General features: G+C 43.5%; 2 protein-coding genes across 5 annotated transcripts; both read right to left on the bottom strand.

The window, feature by feature from the left end:
- Positions 1 to 4,195: 4,195 nt before the first annotated feature.
- Positions 4,196 to 7,092, bottom strand: LOC112257795 (pigment epithelium-derived factor-like). The gene is given in 8 exon segments (XM_024431640.2): positions 4,196 to 4,814; positions 4,920 to 5,130; positions 5,273 to 5,412; positions 5,500 to 5,703; positions 5,811 to 5,969; positions 6,071 to 6,140; positions 6,143 to 6,283; positions 6,582 to 7,092. Coding segments are annotated over 8 exon segments (1,239 nt in total). The 5' UTR covers positions 6,645 to 7,092; the 3' UTR covers positions 4,196 to 4,563.
- Positions 7,093 to 9,697: 2,605 nt separating this feature from the next.
- On the bottom strand, positions 9,698 to 14,257 carry LOC112257794 (alpha-2-antiplasmin). 4 transcript variants are annotated; one of them, XM_024431637.2, is made up of 8 exons: positions 14,108 to 14,257; positions 12,748 to 12,819; positions 12,423 to 12,621; positions 12,163 to 12,306; positions 11,816 to 12,004; positions 11,565 to 11,707; positions 11,169 to 11,373; positions 9,698 to 10,575 (listed from the first exon to the last, which is right to left on the bottom strand). In XM_024431637.2, the coding sequence occupies exons 2-8, from the start codon at positions 12,802 to 12,804 to the stop codon at positions 10,199 to 10,201; spliced, it is 1,314 nt and encodes a 437-aa protein (XP_024287405.1). In that variant the 5' UTR covers positions 12,805 to 12,819; positions 14,108 to 14,257; the 3' UTR covers positions 9,698 to 10,198. The 4 variants fall into 4 exon arrangements, with proteins under 4 accessions (XP_024287405.1, XP_024287403.1, XP_024287404.1 ...); XM_024431635.2 differs by lacking the exon at positions 14,108 to 14,257 and adding an exon at positions 13,250 to 14,069 and having other exon boundaries at positions 12,748 to 12,837; XM_024431636.2 differs by lacking the exon at positions 14,108 to 14,257 and adding an exon at positions 13,250 to 14,069.
- Between the last annotated feature and the right edge of the window lie 2,592 nt (positions 14,258 to 16,849).

The raw sequence follows: 16,849 nt of genomic DNA, 5'->3' as shown, positions 1-16,849 counted from the left end.
GCCAGTTCCAATGCATTTTTTAATTGTACCCGTGTAATCAGCGACTGATGTCTTCCAGGCATGGCTTTGGTTGTGTTTGTTCTGGGGAGGGTTACCGTGGCCACAGGAATCTCTTCCCAAACATGGAAAATGTATTTCGAATCAGCTCGTACAAGAAACATGACTTCATGCAAACACACAACACACCACACACCACACACACACACACACACACACACACACACACACACACACACACACACACACACACACACACACACACACACACACACACACACATACTCTTCATCTATGTTTAATTTGAAAGATGCTCTAACGTACAGAGAAGAATGAGAAGAGTATATGTGACCCGTTCCAGAAAGCTAGGCGTATGTTCCACGTCACTGCTTCACAGGAGAGGCATTTGAACGTACATTTCCTTTTATCAAAATGCATTTTTTGGTAGAAATGCCTTCTGGAACATGTGAACTTAATAACTTTCATGTGCCTTAATAACAGACTTGTATGCCATGTAAATATGAATACAATTGTTAAATTACGAGCCTAGTTGGTTTAGCCACAGAAAAAAAAACAGCAACCTCCCGCTATCAATGATTGGCTGAGATAATGAGTGGGCTGGACATGCCGAGAGAGGCGTTTGGATTGGTTTGCCATATAGCTCGCTTCTGTCTATTTGAGTTGGTCAGTATGTGTAGGTAATCCTGTCTAACATGGCTTTTTTTATGTATCATGTAGTACAGGTATTCCCAAACTGGGGTACGCGCAATGCCGTCAGGGGTATGCCAAATAAAAATTAAATTCACTTTTTTTAAATGTAAAAAAAAAAAGAATCTCTTCACATTTTCAAACAGTACATTTATAATGTCAGATGGGGCTATACATTTGGGTGAGTTTTATTCCCGTGCCTATGTTGCCTCGTTTCACTGCCAAAAATAAAATTAAGCCATCTAGGTGTTCAGCGAAATAACAACACAATGTCAAATACAGGTAGCCTAGTCAAATAATTAACATCCAATCACATTAACCGTTACTCTATCGCGGGAATTCCACTAACAGACCATAAGTAGCCAAACGTAGCTGCTGGCATTTTTGGTATCTGTACTGATGGTGCAAAAGCCATGACAGGGAGACATAGTGGAGTGGTAACGCGCGTGCAAGCAGTTGCACCTGACGCCACTTGGGTACACTGCAGTATCCACCGAGAGGCTCTTGCTGCAAAGGGAATGCCTGACAGCTGTTTTTTTCTAATCTGAATGATCTGAATCTAGGATTTCAGGGACTCTCCGCAACTATATTCAATGTGCGGGACAAAATTGAGGCTATGATTAAAAAGTTGGAGCTCTTCTGTCTGCAATAAGAAGGACAACACACAGGTCTTTCCATCATTGTATGATTTGTGTGTAAAAGAACTCAAGCTTGCGGACAATGTCAAATGTGATATAGCGAAGCACCTGAGTGAGTTGCGCAATTACGCAGGTACTTTCCCGAAACGGATGACACAAAAAACTGGATTCATTATCCCTTTCATGCTCTGCCTCCAGTCCACTTACCGATATCTTAACAAGAGAGCTGCATCGAAATTGCAGCAATGGGTTCTGTGAAAATTATATTTAATCAGAAGCCACTGCCAGATTTCTGGATTGGGCAGCGCTCAGAGTATCCTGCCTTGGCAAATCGCGCTGTTAAGACACTGATGCCCTTTGCAAACACGTACCTACACTACCGTTCAAAAGTTTGGGGTCGCTTAGAAATATCCTTGTTTTCCATGAAAACATACATGAAATGAGTTGCAAAATTAATAGGAAATATAGTCGAGATGTTGTCCTTCAAACTTGACTTTCGTCAAAGAATCGTCCATTTGCAGCAATTAAAGACTTGCAGACCTTTGGCATTCAAATTGTCAATTTGTTGAGGTAATCTGAAGAGATTTCACCCCATGTTTTCTGAAGCACCTCCTACATGTTGGATTGGCTTGATGGGCTCGTCTTACGTACCATAAGGTCAAGATGCTCCCAAAACAGCTCAATTGTGAAAATCTCCTCTTTCTATTCTGGTTAGACACAGTTTGCGCTGTTCTGTGAAGGGAGTAGCACACCACGTTGTACGAGATCTTCAGTTTCTTGGCAATATCTCGCATGGAATAGCCTTATTTCTCAGAACAAGAATAGACTGATGAGTTGCAGAAGAAAGGTCTTTGTTTCTGGCCATTTTGAGCCTGTAATCGAACCCACAAATGCTAACACTCCAGATACTCAACTTGTCTAAAGAAGGCCAGTTTTATTGCTTCTTTAATGAGCACAACAGTTTTCAGCTGTACTAAAATAATTGCAAAAGGGTTTTCTAATGATCAATTAGCCTTTTAAACTGATAGACTTGGATTAGCTAACACAAAGTGCCATTGGAACACAGGAGTGATGGTTGCTGATAATGGGCCTCCGTAGATATTCAATAAAAAATCTGCCGTTTCCAGCTACAATAGTCATTTACAACATTAACAATGTCTACACTGTATTTCTGATCAATTTAATGTTATAATGGACAATTGTTTTTCTTTTCTTTCAAAAACAAGAACATTTCTAAGGTGACCCTAAACTTTTAAACGGTACTGTATGTGATTGTGGATTCTCTGGCATCATTAGCATGAAAACTAAATACAGGCACAGACTGTGTGTGGAAAATTCTTTACCACTGAGACTCTCTCCAATACAACCCAACATTGCAGAGTTATGTGCATTCTTTCAAGCACACCCTTCTCATTAGCCTGTGGTGAGTTGTTCACAATTTTCGATGAACAAAAAGGATTTATATGTAAGATGGTTAAATAAAGAGCAAATTATTATTATTTGTGCCCTGGTCATATAAGAGCTCTTTGTCACGTCCAACGAGCCGGGTTGTGACAAAAACTCACACTCATTCTTATGTATAATAAATGTATCGTATATTGTGTGTGTGTGGCAGGCTTACAATGATGGCAAAAAACAACATTTGAGAGTTCGCTGACCCTGGTGGTAGAGGAGGTACACAGATGGAGGTTGAATGTTTGAAGAGGTACGGGACTATAAAAAGTTTGGAAACCACTGGCATAGTAGAAGGGCAACCATGACAGGGAGAGGCGTCCATTCATGATGTATACGGGTAAGATAGTCTAGCAGCTTCATTTTCAGATATTACACATTTCTAATTTTGACAAAATCTCAAGTTAAAGTGTACTGTTAGCTAGCTAGCTAAAGTTAGCTGGCTGGCTCACTCGCTAATGTTATGTGTATGATCTTATTATTTGTATCTCAGAACCATTTGCTTTGCTAGTTATAGCCTAATGTTAGCTAGCTAACATTGAACCTGGTTGGTTAGCTACCTGCAGATTAATGTTGGGTAGTAACATCATGAGTTGGGATTATGGCTCATTGTTTAGTTAGCTAACTAGCTACATGTCTTAACAAAAGACTCCACTACGCAATCATCCATTTCAATAGAAATTCACTGCGACAAACGTTGATAGACGTAGCTGGTAAATTCGCTCTGGCTATCTACTCCGAGTGTGCCAGAGAGCAAAATAACTGACAAATTTACAAATGCTCAACACCCGTTGAAAGTGTAAATTGTTGCAGAGTTGCAGTCACCAAAGCTCTGGATAACATAAAAGCAGCCTAACCAGCTCTGCAAGGACGAGAAAATGGTCAGTGAGTTGTTCTCCTCATTTGTGTCTGGAAGTAGTTAGCCAACGTTAGCTTGGGTGCTTGACTGTTGTCGTCGTTGTTAGGACAGAATGCTCGGCTAAAGCTTAAGAGTGTGTGAATGATGCTGAATGGTTGTAGACAATGATCAGCTCTCCAGTAGGTACCAAAACATTCAAATGCTATTTTCTCAAAAGTGAGGTTAAGTTAATCAACTTTCAAAGCAGAATTACTTTCCCATTGTTCCTCAAATGCAGTGTATGAAATACAATTTTGTAGCTCTGTGTCTCTGCTTTTATCTGATGTAAAAAACACAATTTCAAATTATGCAACATAAGACCGAATCAAGGCGGTCGGTCACATATGTTTGTGTTCGTCCTTTAAATTTGACCAGCACAATAGCTAAGGAAAGAACATCCAAGAGTCCAATTTCTTTCCAAAATAATCCTTTACTACAGCTATTGTATGTCAACTGGATAAAGTTATACAACTCCCTCTATGGAGTCAGACAGACAAACAGAAAGACTTAACTTCAATGTTTATTTATTGCATCGCAATTGACAATATTATGAAGAGTATTTTGGGGGGGTTAAAGTTTGTGCCTTTATTTAAAAATTATGAGAGGTGTACTTTTCAATCACAAATTATTTTCCCTGAAAACAACTTGAGACTATCAGTTGTGAGTGTTCAGACTTTTGGTCTGAACTTGTAGTCTGAATGGTATGCATGGTTTTCATACATGACTAAGAAACTGTATTATATGATCAATGGGTAAATATAGCTGCTTATCCACCCTCTCATATTGTGCATTTATGACACAAAGAAGCTTAAGCTTAACGATGGCTGATACCCTCCTAGGACCTGCTTAGAATGCAGTGTGTGTCTGTGTTTATATCCTCAGATTGCGTGGGTTGACCACCTTGCCAATAAAGAGCAGTGCCCCCGAGGCCTCATCCCTCACCAGGAACAGGAAGGGATGGTCCACGCAGTACGAAAGGGGTGTGGAGGCGGGGTGGGAGCTGGCATACTGGGTGCCCTCTGGGGCCATCTCCATGACAACCTTATGATTGAGGCTGCTGAGTTTCGCCGCCTGAGACGTGATCTTGGTCAGGTCCGTGTCTGCCAGAAATTCGTCGAGACCTGGAGATGGAGAAAGAGGATATGAGAGATGTGAAGGCAGAAGAGCAAAATGAAGACCGAGAGGGAGTGAGAGGAAGAGAGAAGGAGGGAGGTGAAGAAACTCACCCAGGTCAGTGAGCAGTGCCAGGAGGTCAGTGGAGTAGCTGAATTTTAGGACAGGCAGTGTGAGGGCCGTCTGCACGGGGTGAAGGGTCATGGAGAGGTCCTGAACAAACTCAGCTGTCAGGCTCTCCTCCACCAAGGTCATGTTCTGAGTGACATCATCAGGAAGGAACACAAACATGCTGACGTCATCCTGCATCTGGATCTGAGCAATCTGGAGAGAAAGGGAGAGGGAGTGTGGGGGGGAGGGTCATCAATAAATGTTTTCCCTGAGGCAAACTTGATAACTGGCTAGTTAAGAAAGTAATGACCACTGGAAAAAGCATAACTGCTGAATATACTGCATCTGTACTCACTGTACAGCCCAGGTCTGGGTCTACACCCATCTTCACTGGGTAATTGTCCTGCTGCATCATGGAAATGCGGGCAGGAGCCTCTCCAACAAGCTGGAAGTCCTCCATCACTCCACTCTTGCTGAACCGAGTCATCCACTTCACTACACACACACAAACAGCATCCCATAAACGACTGCACACTTTGGGGAGAAGGGTAGAGAATTGGACTGCAGACTGACTGTCCTTACCTTTGAAGTAGGCGGTGCCCAGAGGAACTACACCAGAGTTCCGTCCCAGGGCCTTGGACATGAAGCGGTCGACCTTGCCACCCATCTGCTGTTTGACCCAATCATTGATCTCATTCACATCTTTAGCCCCGCCCATCAGAGTCTTGGGCCGCACCCCATACTGCTTCTCCACCACGCCAAAGTATTCCTGCTTCAGACGCAATCCTAGAGAGATACACACAGGTCAACAAACATACACACAATCAAAACACACACAGACTGATCAAAATGATCTGAGACACATGCATGCTTACACACACACACTCACTCACTGCGGGCCAGGTAGACACGTGCAGCGATGCTGAGGCCTTTGCCAGGTGCTCTGAGTGATGCAAGTAGGTCTCTGAGTGTGTCATGGAGCTGAGGGTCCTGCAGGGTGTGATACCTCAGAGCTCTGTATAACCACCTCTCTGAACGATCCGGAGACGCTCCTGAGAGAGAGAGATCAATATGTAATTACAAATTTGCCAATTAAATACCAGATAAATAGCAGACAGTGATATAAAGTATAACAGTGCTGAGGCTTACTAACCCATGGATAGCTGAGTGAGCACTGCAGAGATGCTGATGGGGGCCACTGCAGAGATGCTGATGGGGGCCAAGACACGTTAGTCTTTGGGTTGCGACCCGCCAAGGCCCGGAACAGGTTGTAGCCGAAGTCAGAGGTGGCAGCGGCCATCTTTGCTCTGGGTGTGGTAAAGAGCTCCACAGCTTCCTCTTCCCCTCCTGCCTCCTCTGTCTCCAACTGCATGGGATTGGTCAATCGAAAGACACAGGAAGAGAGAGAGGAGGGTTATTGACATGGCTTGTTCATGGAGAATGAGAAAAATAAGGAGATAGAGAAGTGATGTGACAAAGAGTGATGCTGTTCGGAATTGGCAAGCCAGAATGAAAATGGAGGGATGGAGAGACTGTGGTGAATCTACTAGAGGAAGATGAGAGATGAAGTGTAGAATAGGAAAGCCAAAGGGACGGAGTGAATAAAAGACCCGAGAGCATAAGAAAGAATTGAGAGTTAAAACAGCGATGTGGAGTGGTCTCACCAACTGAGCATAAGAAAGGGAGAGGAGGAACCCCAAACACAGCAACAGGGTCGTCTGCATCATCCTGCAACACAAACTCAATTACACACACATTATTATTCAAACATACACTCTCTCCATTGAGAATGCTTTTTAGTCCAGGGCCTAGGCTTAATCTGTGTAAGGGAAACTGGCCCATGGTGTGTGAGTCAGATTTTTTGACTGTGAGTGTGATTGGCTGCAGGGCTCCTGTGGGAGAACGTAGTTTTAACTTGTGATAAATCCTGTCAGCATGTCTTCTTTTCCCTCTTCTTTTCTTGCTCTCACTAGGCGGTGATGTTTACATGTTTGTGTGTTCAAACTGAGCTCCATTTCTTCCTCTTACTGAGCAGAGACTAAAACCATACCCAAACCGTCTGTGCGTGCAATCATGCGAAAATTGATTTTGTCCCCCTACACCAAACGTGATCACAACACACAGGTTGAAATATCAAAACAAACTCTGAACCAATTATATTAATTTGGGGACAGGTCGAAAAGCATTAAACATTTATGGCAATTTAGCTAGCTAGCTTGCAGTTGCTAGCTAATTTGTCCTGGGTTGTTATTTTACCTGAAATGCACAAGGTTCACTACTCCGACAATTAATATTCACAGAAAACGGTCAACCGAATCGTTTCTAGCCAACTCTCCTCCTTCCAGGCTTTTTCTTATTTGGACTTTATATGGCATCTAATTACCACAACTGACCATCTGACCTCAGTTCATCTTTCAATCACCCACGTGGGTATAACCAATGAGATGGCATGTGGATATATGCTTCTAAAAGACAATGAGGAAATGTGAGGCAGGACTTGCATTGCGTTCACCGTCACAAATAGAAGCAACTTCTATTTTAGCGCTTGCCAACGCAGACGCTCGTTGGTGCGTGCGAGCATTGTGGGTGCAATGATCGAATAACGTGTGTGTACATTTATTTTGCAACGCTTGCGCACGCGACGGGTCCGGTTTGGGTAGCGTGTAAATCATGTAATATATCCCAAACTTCTGGCTCTCCACACACACAGTGTAGCTAACACACAACACAAGCAGAGGCAGACTGTTCACACCGGTTTACTAGCCAGTCACACGAACACAGCTAGTAATGTTAATGAGCTTTGTGGGTTGAATAGGGTCATACAGAGTCCAGAGAGGTGAGTAGACTCATTGACACAGACAGAGAAGTGACAAAGTGAAAGGTCACAGGAGATTATGGAGAGTTTGAGGAGGATGATTTTTCAGACCACACACAAACACAGAATAGTAGTATAACTCTGCCAGTTCTCATTCCCAACACCCCCGCTCATTCTTTCCTTCTCCCTCTCACATTCTCTTTTAACCACACACACATACTCTCTTTTTCCCCCAACACATCTGGTTGTCATTGAGCTTCTCCTGGCTTCCCTGATGAAAAGAAACATCCATCACTGAACCTCAGACCACACACACTTCTCTCAATTCCTTTCTTCTCCGCCCCCTCTCTGCAGGCCTGATGGTTAACCCAGGCACTTCATCTCTTTCCAACCCAAAGAAGCCAGCCAAACCCACAGAGAGACCACCTCTCTGTACTGAGGCAATCACAAGCATGGTAAATTACCACAATGTATGGCTAATGGTACTATAGGTCATCTTGTTTTTGGGGGGGGGGGGGTCACACAAAGTTTTGTTTGGACACCAAACCACTGCTCTCCTACACGCTCACACATCTATTGACTCCCATACTTTCAGGCCACGAACAATGAATCTCCTGCCATGAGAATGTCTATCCTGCAGGTCCTGAGGTACGGACCACTATGTGCACAGTGTTCTTCAATTGCTCTATACACATCACCTTGCATATGGAGTCTAGACATCTGTCTCTAGTATTTTCTCTATTAGATAGGTTTGCAGTTGACTCAAACCATCTTGAGTGTTTACTGTGATATAGAACTGACTAAAAACAGGGACAATTAAACAAGTTGTTTGGGCTCTGGGAAAGGTTAGTCTTGGCGTGTTTCCCTTGGCGCCCTGCTCAGCAGCTTGAATGGAAATTCTGAACCAGTGAAAAGTAGCCTACTGGAAAAGGGACCAGTGGACCAAATTCACCATAACATTGTGCACTCGTAAGTCAAAAACATGGATTATTCACTCCTGATATGGAGATTAAGTTATCATAAAATGAAGGCTTCAAAACACCATTACACTACAAAGCCTGATTACAAAGCTTTACAAAAAAAAAAAAACGTCCTGCTTAGTGTTATTAGGTGTACTCTGTTCTGTAAAAGTTGTTGCACAGGAGGTTCTGACTGGAGAAAAGAAAATACCGTTAAGGTTTAGTGCCCAAGTCTTTCATTCCGTGCATTCGACCTTGATAAAACATCCCATATGATGCGTAAAGGCGACTAACCTTTCAGCGCGAATATGGGCCACGTCGCCCGCCCGCGTGTCTTCAGCAGCGGTCTCTCGCGTAGAGTGCTGAATATAGCGGGGCGAAGCACACAGGGCACCGCCCTGCTCTGACGTAGCAGAGGATATAGCCGGTTGGGTTTAGCAAGAAGCCGGATGGCTGTTTTGAGCGAAAGGCACATTCATGGTCCCTTCGCTCCATCACTGCCCTAACATAACAGTGTGTCAAATTTCACGCGCAATCAATTGACCTAAAACGCGAATTATTTTTTGAATCGCAAGAATGTGCTGGAGAAGAGTTAATTCTGCAATATGTAACTTTTTGGGCGACCCAATCAAAAGCAGACCTTAGTTATAGATCTGTCACTCATTGAAAGCAAGTCTAAAATGCGGGAGATGCATTTTATTTCTATGCTTCTAGTTCGTGTCTTTTACTTTTGTACACCAGCGCCAAACAGCTGATTTCAGTATTTTTGGTTCTAGAAAATATATTTCACTGGTTTAGATGGGACAATGATTATCTGCACTATACTTGCTTTGTCAAACTGAAATTAAGCAAACTTTTAGCAACCAGGAAATAGCGATTCCTGATTATTTAAATAAATTGGGGTATAAGGCCTAGCATAAGCCCTAGCATAAGCCCATTTAAAATAAAATCAGTTCTTATACCAAAACTCCAGTAACATGATCAAATCCACTACTAAGACATTGAATTCATCCCTTTTCTTTAATCAATACCAGAGGTGGGAATAATCAAAACAAAGCACAAATAGTGCAAGACAGTGCACAACCAAGTGTAAAAATGGCAACAAATTTGAGTGTTCATCCACACAGTAGTATGGGACAGGTCCATGGTCTCTCCTAAATCCAGGGGCATATAGTGGGGAGGGACTGTGAGAAGTCAGGTGTCTAGGCATAGGGACTGGGGTTGATGTTGGTCTGGGAACTGTGCCAATGGATTGGGATTTGCTATATGAGGGCTAGGATCCATGTGACCGGCTGGTTGGGCTGTATTGTTCAGGGCAGAAAAGTGAGAGATTGATGCCCAGCCTGCCCCAACCAAAGATTGTTTAGGAAGGAACTGTATGAGTGGGGTTGGCACAGGATCTTTGCCCTGCCACTTGGTTGTTGGAGTTCCCCCTCCACTTCATTCAGGGGTTGCCGATGCACCTCCCTCCAGCAGGGGCGCCACACTGCATTCCCACTATGGCTGGTCAAAGTACATTGTTGCTGCTATGGGGACCGTCACTCTGTACATTGTTACTATTAGTGCTGTCACTTTGGGTATTGTTGCCATGGGGATCATCACCGAGTTGACTGTCAATGTGCATTGGGCTGGTGTCAGGGGCAGGGTTAGTGACAGTGCCCAGGAAGAGGGGAGCAAGGGAGGTGTGGTCTACCAGGGCGAACAGAAAGGGGGAGTTTACAAAGAAGATGGGAACGGAGCGCATTATGGTAACAGAGGTGGCTGCAGATGCTTCGGCCCCTTCCTCACTGAGCTCCACCCCGCAAGCGTGACGCACACTGGACACCTGCAGAGGAACCGCCGATATACCAGACAGATCAGGACCAGAGAACAGAGATCCCATACCTGAGAGAGAAAAGATTTTGATTGAGCATTCATCCATCCTACACTGTTGACTGATGTAAAACACCTGTTTCTAGCTCACCTGACTCATGGAATAGTTTCAGACCTGAGAGGAAAAACTTGTGGCCAAAACTATTGACCTTTCTCTGCTAGTCTCTAAACAGACTGGATGCCTCCCACAAATTACCAATGTTCCAGATTTCACATCAGTACTAAGACAAATGTCAGTTTGGCAGATAGGAAAGAGCGGAGTTGGCTGCCGGAAAATCCATCCAGAGCCCTGCCGCAAACATTTCCGGCAGTTAGCTAGGAACTTGCAGAGAATCAACTGAGTAGTTTGCATGCGCCATGACATTAGCGTTACAAGCTTACAACCACTGACCGGCTGTGGCAAAAATGACCGCATTGTGTGTACACCTCATGTTTGAGGTGATTATTCATTTAGTTTTTGCCCCGCCTACCCAAACTTGTGATTTGTTGAGAGTGTCATCTGTCTGAATAGCACTCTCCGAAATGGCCAAGAAAATCCAACATGACTCCCAGACCTAGTGCGATGGTCCTAGGTCTGGAATTTCCTAGACCACTGCTGTGCTCACCCATGCTGGACAGCGCCTCCTGTAGCTCTTGACGGTACTGCAGGGTGAACTTCGGCAGTTGGACCTGCATGGTGCTCTCCTGAGGTAGACGCCTGTACAGGTCCGAGATGTTTAGCTTGGCCACCAGCGATGACACATTTCCTCTTCCTGGCAACGGCATCACTACTAGGAAGCTGGTGTTTCCCTTAAACGGAAAACGTGCAACCTGCAAACAGAAGGGGGGTGGGAGAGATTTTAGAATGGGATAATGCACAAACTGCACTGTAAATATTAAGAGAAAGGTGGACAAGGACAGTATTTATCATCAACATTTCAGGATCAAAACAAATTTCCAGTAGGAGGATGTCAAAATATAGAAATTTAAGACAACAGTGCAGAACAGCCAGCCCACCTCACCTGAGCTCCAAGCTCCCCATCTTCTAACAGGCTCAGTGGGTACTTGGCTGAGCGCATCATGTCCACATGGACAAAGTTTTTGTTGTCCAGGTAGAATTCCCCTTTCTGTGTGAGCTGAGGGTCAAAGCGAGCCTCCCACTCACCTACCAGAGACAACAGGAGAACAAGCCACAGTTGTAAAGGGTAGACACTTCTGTATGGTGTACAGTTTCCAAACCTTTATTTTAAAGACAGGGAGTGAAAAGTCATACCTTTGAAATGCACAGCATTGATAAGCATTAGCACCATGTCATGCGGAATACTGGGCAGGAAATTGGTCATGTGACCTTTGGTGGCCTCCTCCACCCATCGGTTGACCTCCTCCACTGAGATCAGGGGGGCAGGCTCTGATCTGTACCTACGCAGGGATTCTGCAATAAAGGACTGGTACACCTCAAACTCTGAGAGAGAGGTGAACACAACATATACCAAGTGTCAAAATGGTAAGACCTTTACAGCAGTTACAATGGATGTGCTTTATAATTATGTTAGTAGATTGCCATTTTCTGGCACAGAGCTGCAGCGCTGACATCTACTCATCCTGGAAGCACACACACACCTGGGCGCAGGTACATGCGTGTGGCCACCTGTAGGGAAGTGTTGGTGAGGTGTTGGAGCAGGCTGCCCAGGGTGTGATGGTAGCAGGGTACAGTGTGGGCATGTAGAGAACTGAGCAGCAACTTCTGGGTCTCGTTGTGAGCTCCTGATAGGGGCAACGACCATGTTGAGCACATTAAGTCTTGGAGATAAAAGCTAACACGCACATACAATCTCAGCTATACACTCTTAACATTATACATGAGCTCTCACACGCCTCACCCAGTGAGAGCTGTGCTAGTGCGAGGGCCACACTTAAGGGTGATATGATGACATTGGGCTGCTCCGGCCCTGCCTGCAGGCTATCCAGTAGTTTCCGGCCCAGTCTCTCAATAGCACCTCCTACTGACCGCCAGGCCTCCTGTCTGAACATCTGCTCTCCACAGGAGTGGTCCTCAGGAGCTACCATACCAGTTTCATCCTGAAAGAGCAAGAGAGACAGTCTAGGGGTTAGACTAAAGACCAGAGTAGGGTTAGGGTGCTAAAAGGTTAGATATTTAAGAAAGGTTGATGTGTTTCAGGGTAGGGTTATGGTTGGCCCTCTTACAGTTAGTCCCTGCCGACAGAGGCAGAGCAGCAAGAGCACAGCCAGATACAGCACCATATCCCAACAGATAGCCTGCAAAACAGAACAAACCTGTACAATAATGTAAGGTTACAGGTTCAAGGCCCATTTAGGGGAAAGTCTGGGGCAGATGTAAAAAAAAAAAAATAAAAAAAAATTTTAAAGGATAGGTTTGCTTGTATAGAAATAGATAAGTACGCATACAAAATACAGCATGGATACCCAAAGGTTTTCTTGGGTCTCAGTTCCTTTCTAAAGTGCAACAGTGCCTTCACATGACTAGATTGACCAAGTTAAGTTACACAGTGACCAAAAACAGTGACAACCAATACTTCCCTTAATAAGGGAGGCCACTGCTTGGATCCAAAACCAACAAAGCCTCTCCCAACACAAATCAACTGGAAACAACTTTCCAGAACAATGGCCACACCCCAAACATTTCTTCCCAGACAGCATGAACATGTTCACAAAAATGGTTGCTCACAGAATTAACACTTGACATCACACCACCTTTCCAAACAATGACTGTTCCAGTACGACGCTCTAACATGAAAAGGACTCTACAGTGCTTTTATACATTTACATGTTCAACACCAATTATAGTCCCCTGGGAAACATGGACCGAAACGATGGTTCCTACCCTGTCACAGTAACTTTGAGATTTAAGATTCAATAACAGTGATTATCAATGCATAGCAATTGTTGAACCACTCACTTTTACAGAGCAATAACAAAGTACCTATTGCTGCTGGACATGGGACCACTGATTGGCTGAGAGGAAAAGAGAGCCAATCAAAAGCAGGATTGCTTGGCTAGTGGTCAGTGTGGGGCAGCATAAGCCTGGTTCTACAGTGCAGAGATGGGTGGTGTTTTGCTCTGGGACCACAAGTGTTTGTCAGAGGGCCAAAGGTTTCTGTTTTACTTCTAAAGTCCACAAACAGCAAACACTGGCCTCACTACTGCAACGGTATCATATATATATATATATATACAATTTTTTATCTATATATATATGACTGCATAGAATCATTAGCGTTCATAGACATAGTAGAAATAGTGGTAGTCGGGATATTTGTTGATTGGTGATTTTAGTGTACATTTACATTTACAACGGGCTCTGTAGTCTTATTTACAAAAACAAGTTTGTGCTATTATTATATCACTAGTAAACGAATAGCTACAGCCATACATCTAAATCATGGTCCAAATAGCTTTAAATAAAAGCACTTACTACAGTAGAATTATATGGTTTCATGCACTGTGCCAAAAAACCTACCGACTCCCCAACGCCACAATCCCTTCCAAGCCTCTATCAAAGTGAATCGAGATGGTAAAAACTTACCCAGCCGATGTTTGGTCAGGGGATAGGTAATATAGGCAAAAAGGATTAGGATATAGACAGACAGAGAGACAGACAGACAGGCACGGTGAGTGTTCCCTTAGCTGGATCCTGTAGTGCACAGTATTCTACATTGTCAGCCCCCTCATTGGCCAGTTAATGTTCAACCCTGCATTGATTCAGCAGAGCGACTACTCTACCAGAAAATGTGACCCACAGGTCCAACCTGTCTTTATAAGAGCTTTGGCTCCACAACCCGGACAGAGAGCACTGAGCAGCATCATTCCTTCCCTCTGTCATTCCTTCTCTCTTTCCTTCCTTCCCTCATTTCACAGACATATCACTGATCTGAAACATTTAGCAGGTGCAATTCATGTAAAAGTTCCTAGTAGCACAATATTTTCACCTTTCTGCTCTCATCAGATCAGTGGTATCCCTGAGGGAGGAGGACAGATGCATTTTGAAATGTCCAAATAACCCTTACAATGAGAATCTTAATATCTACCAGACTAGTAAGGACGTCTATGGCAGCTTTTACACAGGCAGCACAATGCTGATCTTATTGTCAGTAATAGTTTTTTTGACCAATCAGATCAGCTCCAAATAAGATCAAATGTCCAAAGATCTGATGTCAAAAGACCAATTAGTGGGGAAAATATCAGAATTGGGCTGCCTGTGTAAACACAGCCTAAATGTCTCTATTTATCTCAGAGAAAGATGCGGGGTGTAGTTTGGATTGTGATATTACTCTCTCTGACCTACAAACACATTTTCCTAGAAAGAGTTTGGAAACCCTCACAGATAGCTCTACTATAGTGGCAAATGTCAAATGTCCGCCTACTGAAGTGTCTGTGACCATGAGAGTTGATATGTTCCAATATTATTACAGTTTTTTTCGATTGCTAAACGACAGTGGGCACAACTGGAGTCACATGTGCAAAACTCTAACTACATTCTGCACGACCAACAGTCACCTGAGCTAAACAGTTCACATCACCTGCAAAACTCATTCCAAGCAACACAACTCTTAACACATGGCTCAAAACACGCTCAGTGCAGCCAAACACTATGCACAACCCTCACTGAGATAACACACACTGTCACTCAGAACACACTGAGAGTAAAAACACTAGCATCAAACACCAATACAGAAAATACAAACTTTTCATCTTTACAGTTTTAACAATTTCAGTGACTTCATACAAAGTAATATTTTCTTCAAAGAAAAGAGTGACATTCTTTCACATGATTTATTAAAATTTTTAGAACATAACAATTCTTTAAGGTAACTGAAAATTAGCAGTTTGCTTCAATAGTCTGTAGTAATTTACGGAATTACAGTAATGAGAAAAAAAAGGTAGAAACTAAAAGTACATACTGTAATTCAAACAAATAATTGAGGGGCTAATCCTGCCTCTCTCTAGCATCAGGCCACAGGTTTTCTTCAACATCACATCTAATGTTTTCTCTTGCCATGCACCTGGGGAAGAACCTTCTGGAGTGCCTTATCCATCCCTGGCAGTCCTCTGGACTCGTGTCCTCACATCCGGCATGCATGGCTTCCAAAAGAGACATTTGGTCATGTGGGTGGTGACCAAACACTTTCCACCTCCAGGCAGAGAAAAACTCCTCTATTGGGTTGAGGAAGGGTGAATATGCAGGCAGGTACAAAACCATAAATCTGTGATGTGCTGCAAACCAATCTGTGACAGCTGCAGAGTGGTGAAAAGCAACGTTATCGCAAACTATGACAAAAACTTGGGGGTTTCATACTGGCTCCCCCTGTTCTGCTGGCACTAGCTGAGCATAGAGCTGTTCTAGGAAAGCTATAAGCCTTTCTGTGTTGTATGGGCCAATGAGTGGTGTGTTGAGAAGCAAACCATCATTGGCCATTGCAGCACACATGGCGATATTTCCCCCCCTTTGGCCTGGAACCTCCACAGTGGCCCTTTGACCTATAACACTCCTTCCTCTGCGCCGTGTTTTGGCAAGGTTAAATCCAGCTCCATCGATAAATACAAATGAATGTGGTCTTTCCAGTGCTTCCACCTCCATAACTCTCTGAAAAACAGTAAGTGCACAGTTTTACTGTAGAAATGCTAGTGTTTTTTTTTTTTTACTGTAAATATTTTGTATAGCTGTGTACGTAACCTCAGACGTCTTACCTGGACATATTGGTATCTTTGCTCTTTTACCCGTTCACTGTTTCTCTCGAACGGTACAGTGTATAACTGTTTCATTGTAACTTGGTGTTTCTTTAGGACTCGAGCAATAGTTGTTGTGCTGACAGAATTAACATTTTCAAATATATCATTATCAGCCAGCACTCTATCTTGAATCTCCCGCAGTTTTATTGCATTGTTGACAACAACCATGTCAACAATAGCATTTTCCTGCGCATCTGAAAATATTTTTCCTCTTCCCCCTGTTGGGGGCAGCCTTTGGGTCCTGTTGTAAAAATATATTTTACAGTCAAACTTACTGTAATATATATCTGTGTAAATATTCTATAATTGCAATACAAAATAGATTCCTGTAATGTTTTCATTTACTGTAAGGATGTAACTCTCACCTGTTTGCATGATGGAAAATTCGCATTACAGATGCCACTGTGGATCTTTGCAGATTGGGTTACACCCTCAACCCTGCCTCTCTCAATGAGAGACCATGGTTCACGACATGGTCTATAAGTGTAGCCCTTATTTCATCTGAAATAACAGCTCTTTGTCTTCTTTGTCTTCCTCC

Source organism: Oncorhynchus tshawytscha, linkage group LG09, assembly GCF_018296145.1.
Source record: "Oncorhynchus tshawytscha isolate Ot180627B linkage group LG09, Otsh_v2.0, whole genome shotgun sequence".
Lineage (NCBI taxonomy): Eukaryota > Metazoa > Chordata > Actinopteri > Salmoniformes > Salmonidae > Oncorhynchus > Oncorhynchus tshawytscha.
Note: the sequence above shows the minus strand (reverse complement) of the source record. Positions and strands in the feature narration are given on the sequence as shown.

Bases quoted from the DNA above. Each gene is read 5' to 3' on its own strand.
- LOC112257794 (XM_024431635.2), bottom strand. From the start codon at position 13,315: ATGTTAGAGCGTCGTACTGGAACAGTCATTGTTTGGAAAGGTGGTGTG. The intron at 12,838-13,249 runs GTGAGCAACCAT...ATTATTGTACAG, and splicing joins TGATGTCAAGTGTTAATTCT to GTTTGTTCTGTTTTGCAGGC. The intron at 12,005-12,162 runs GTGTGTGTGTGC...CCTCTCTCTCAG, and splicing joins ACGCATGTACCTGCGCCCAG to AGTTTGAGGTGTACCAGTCC.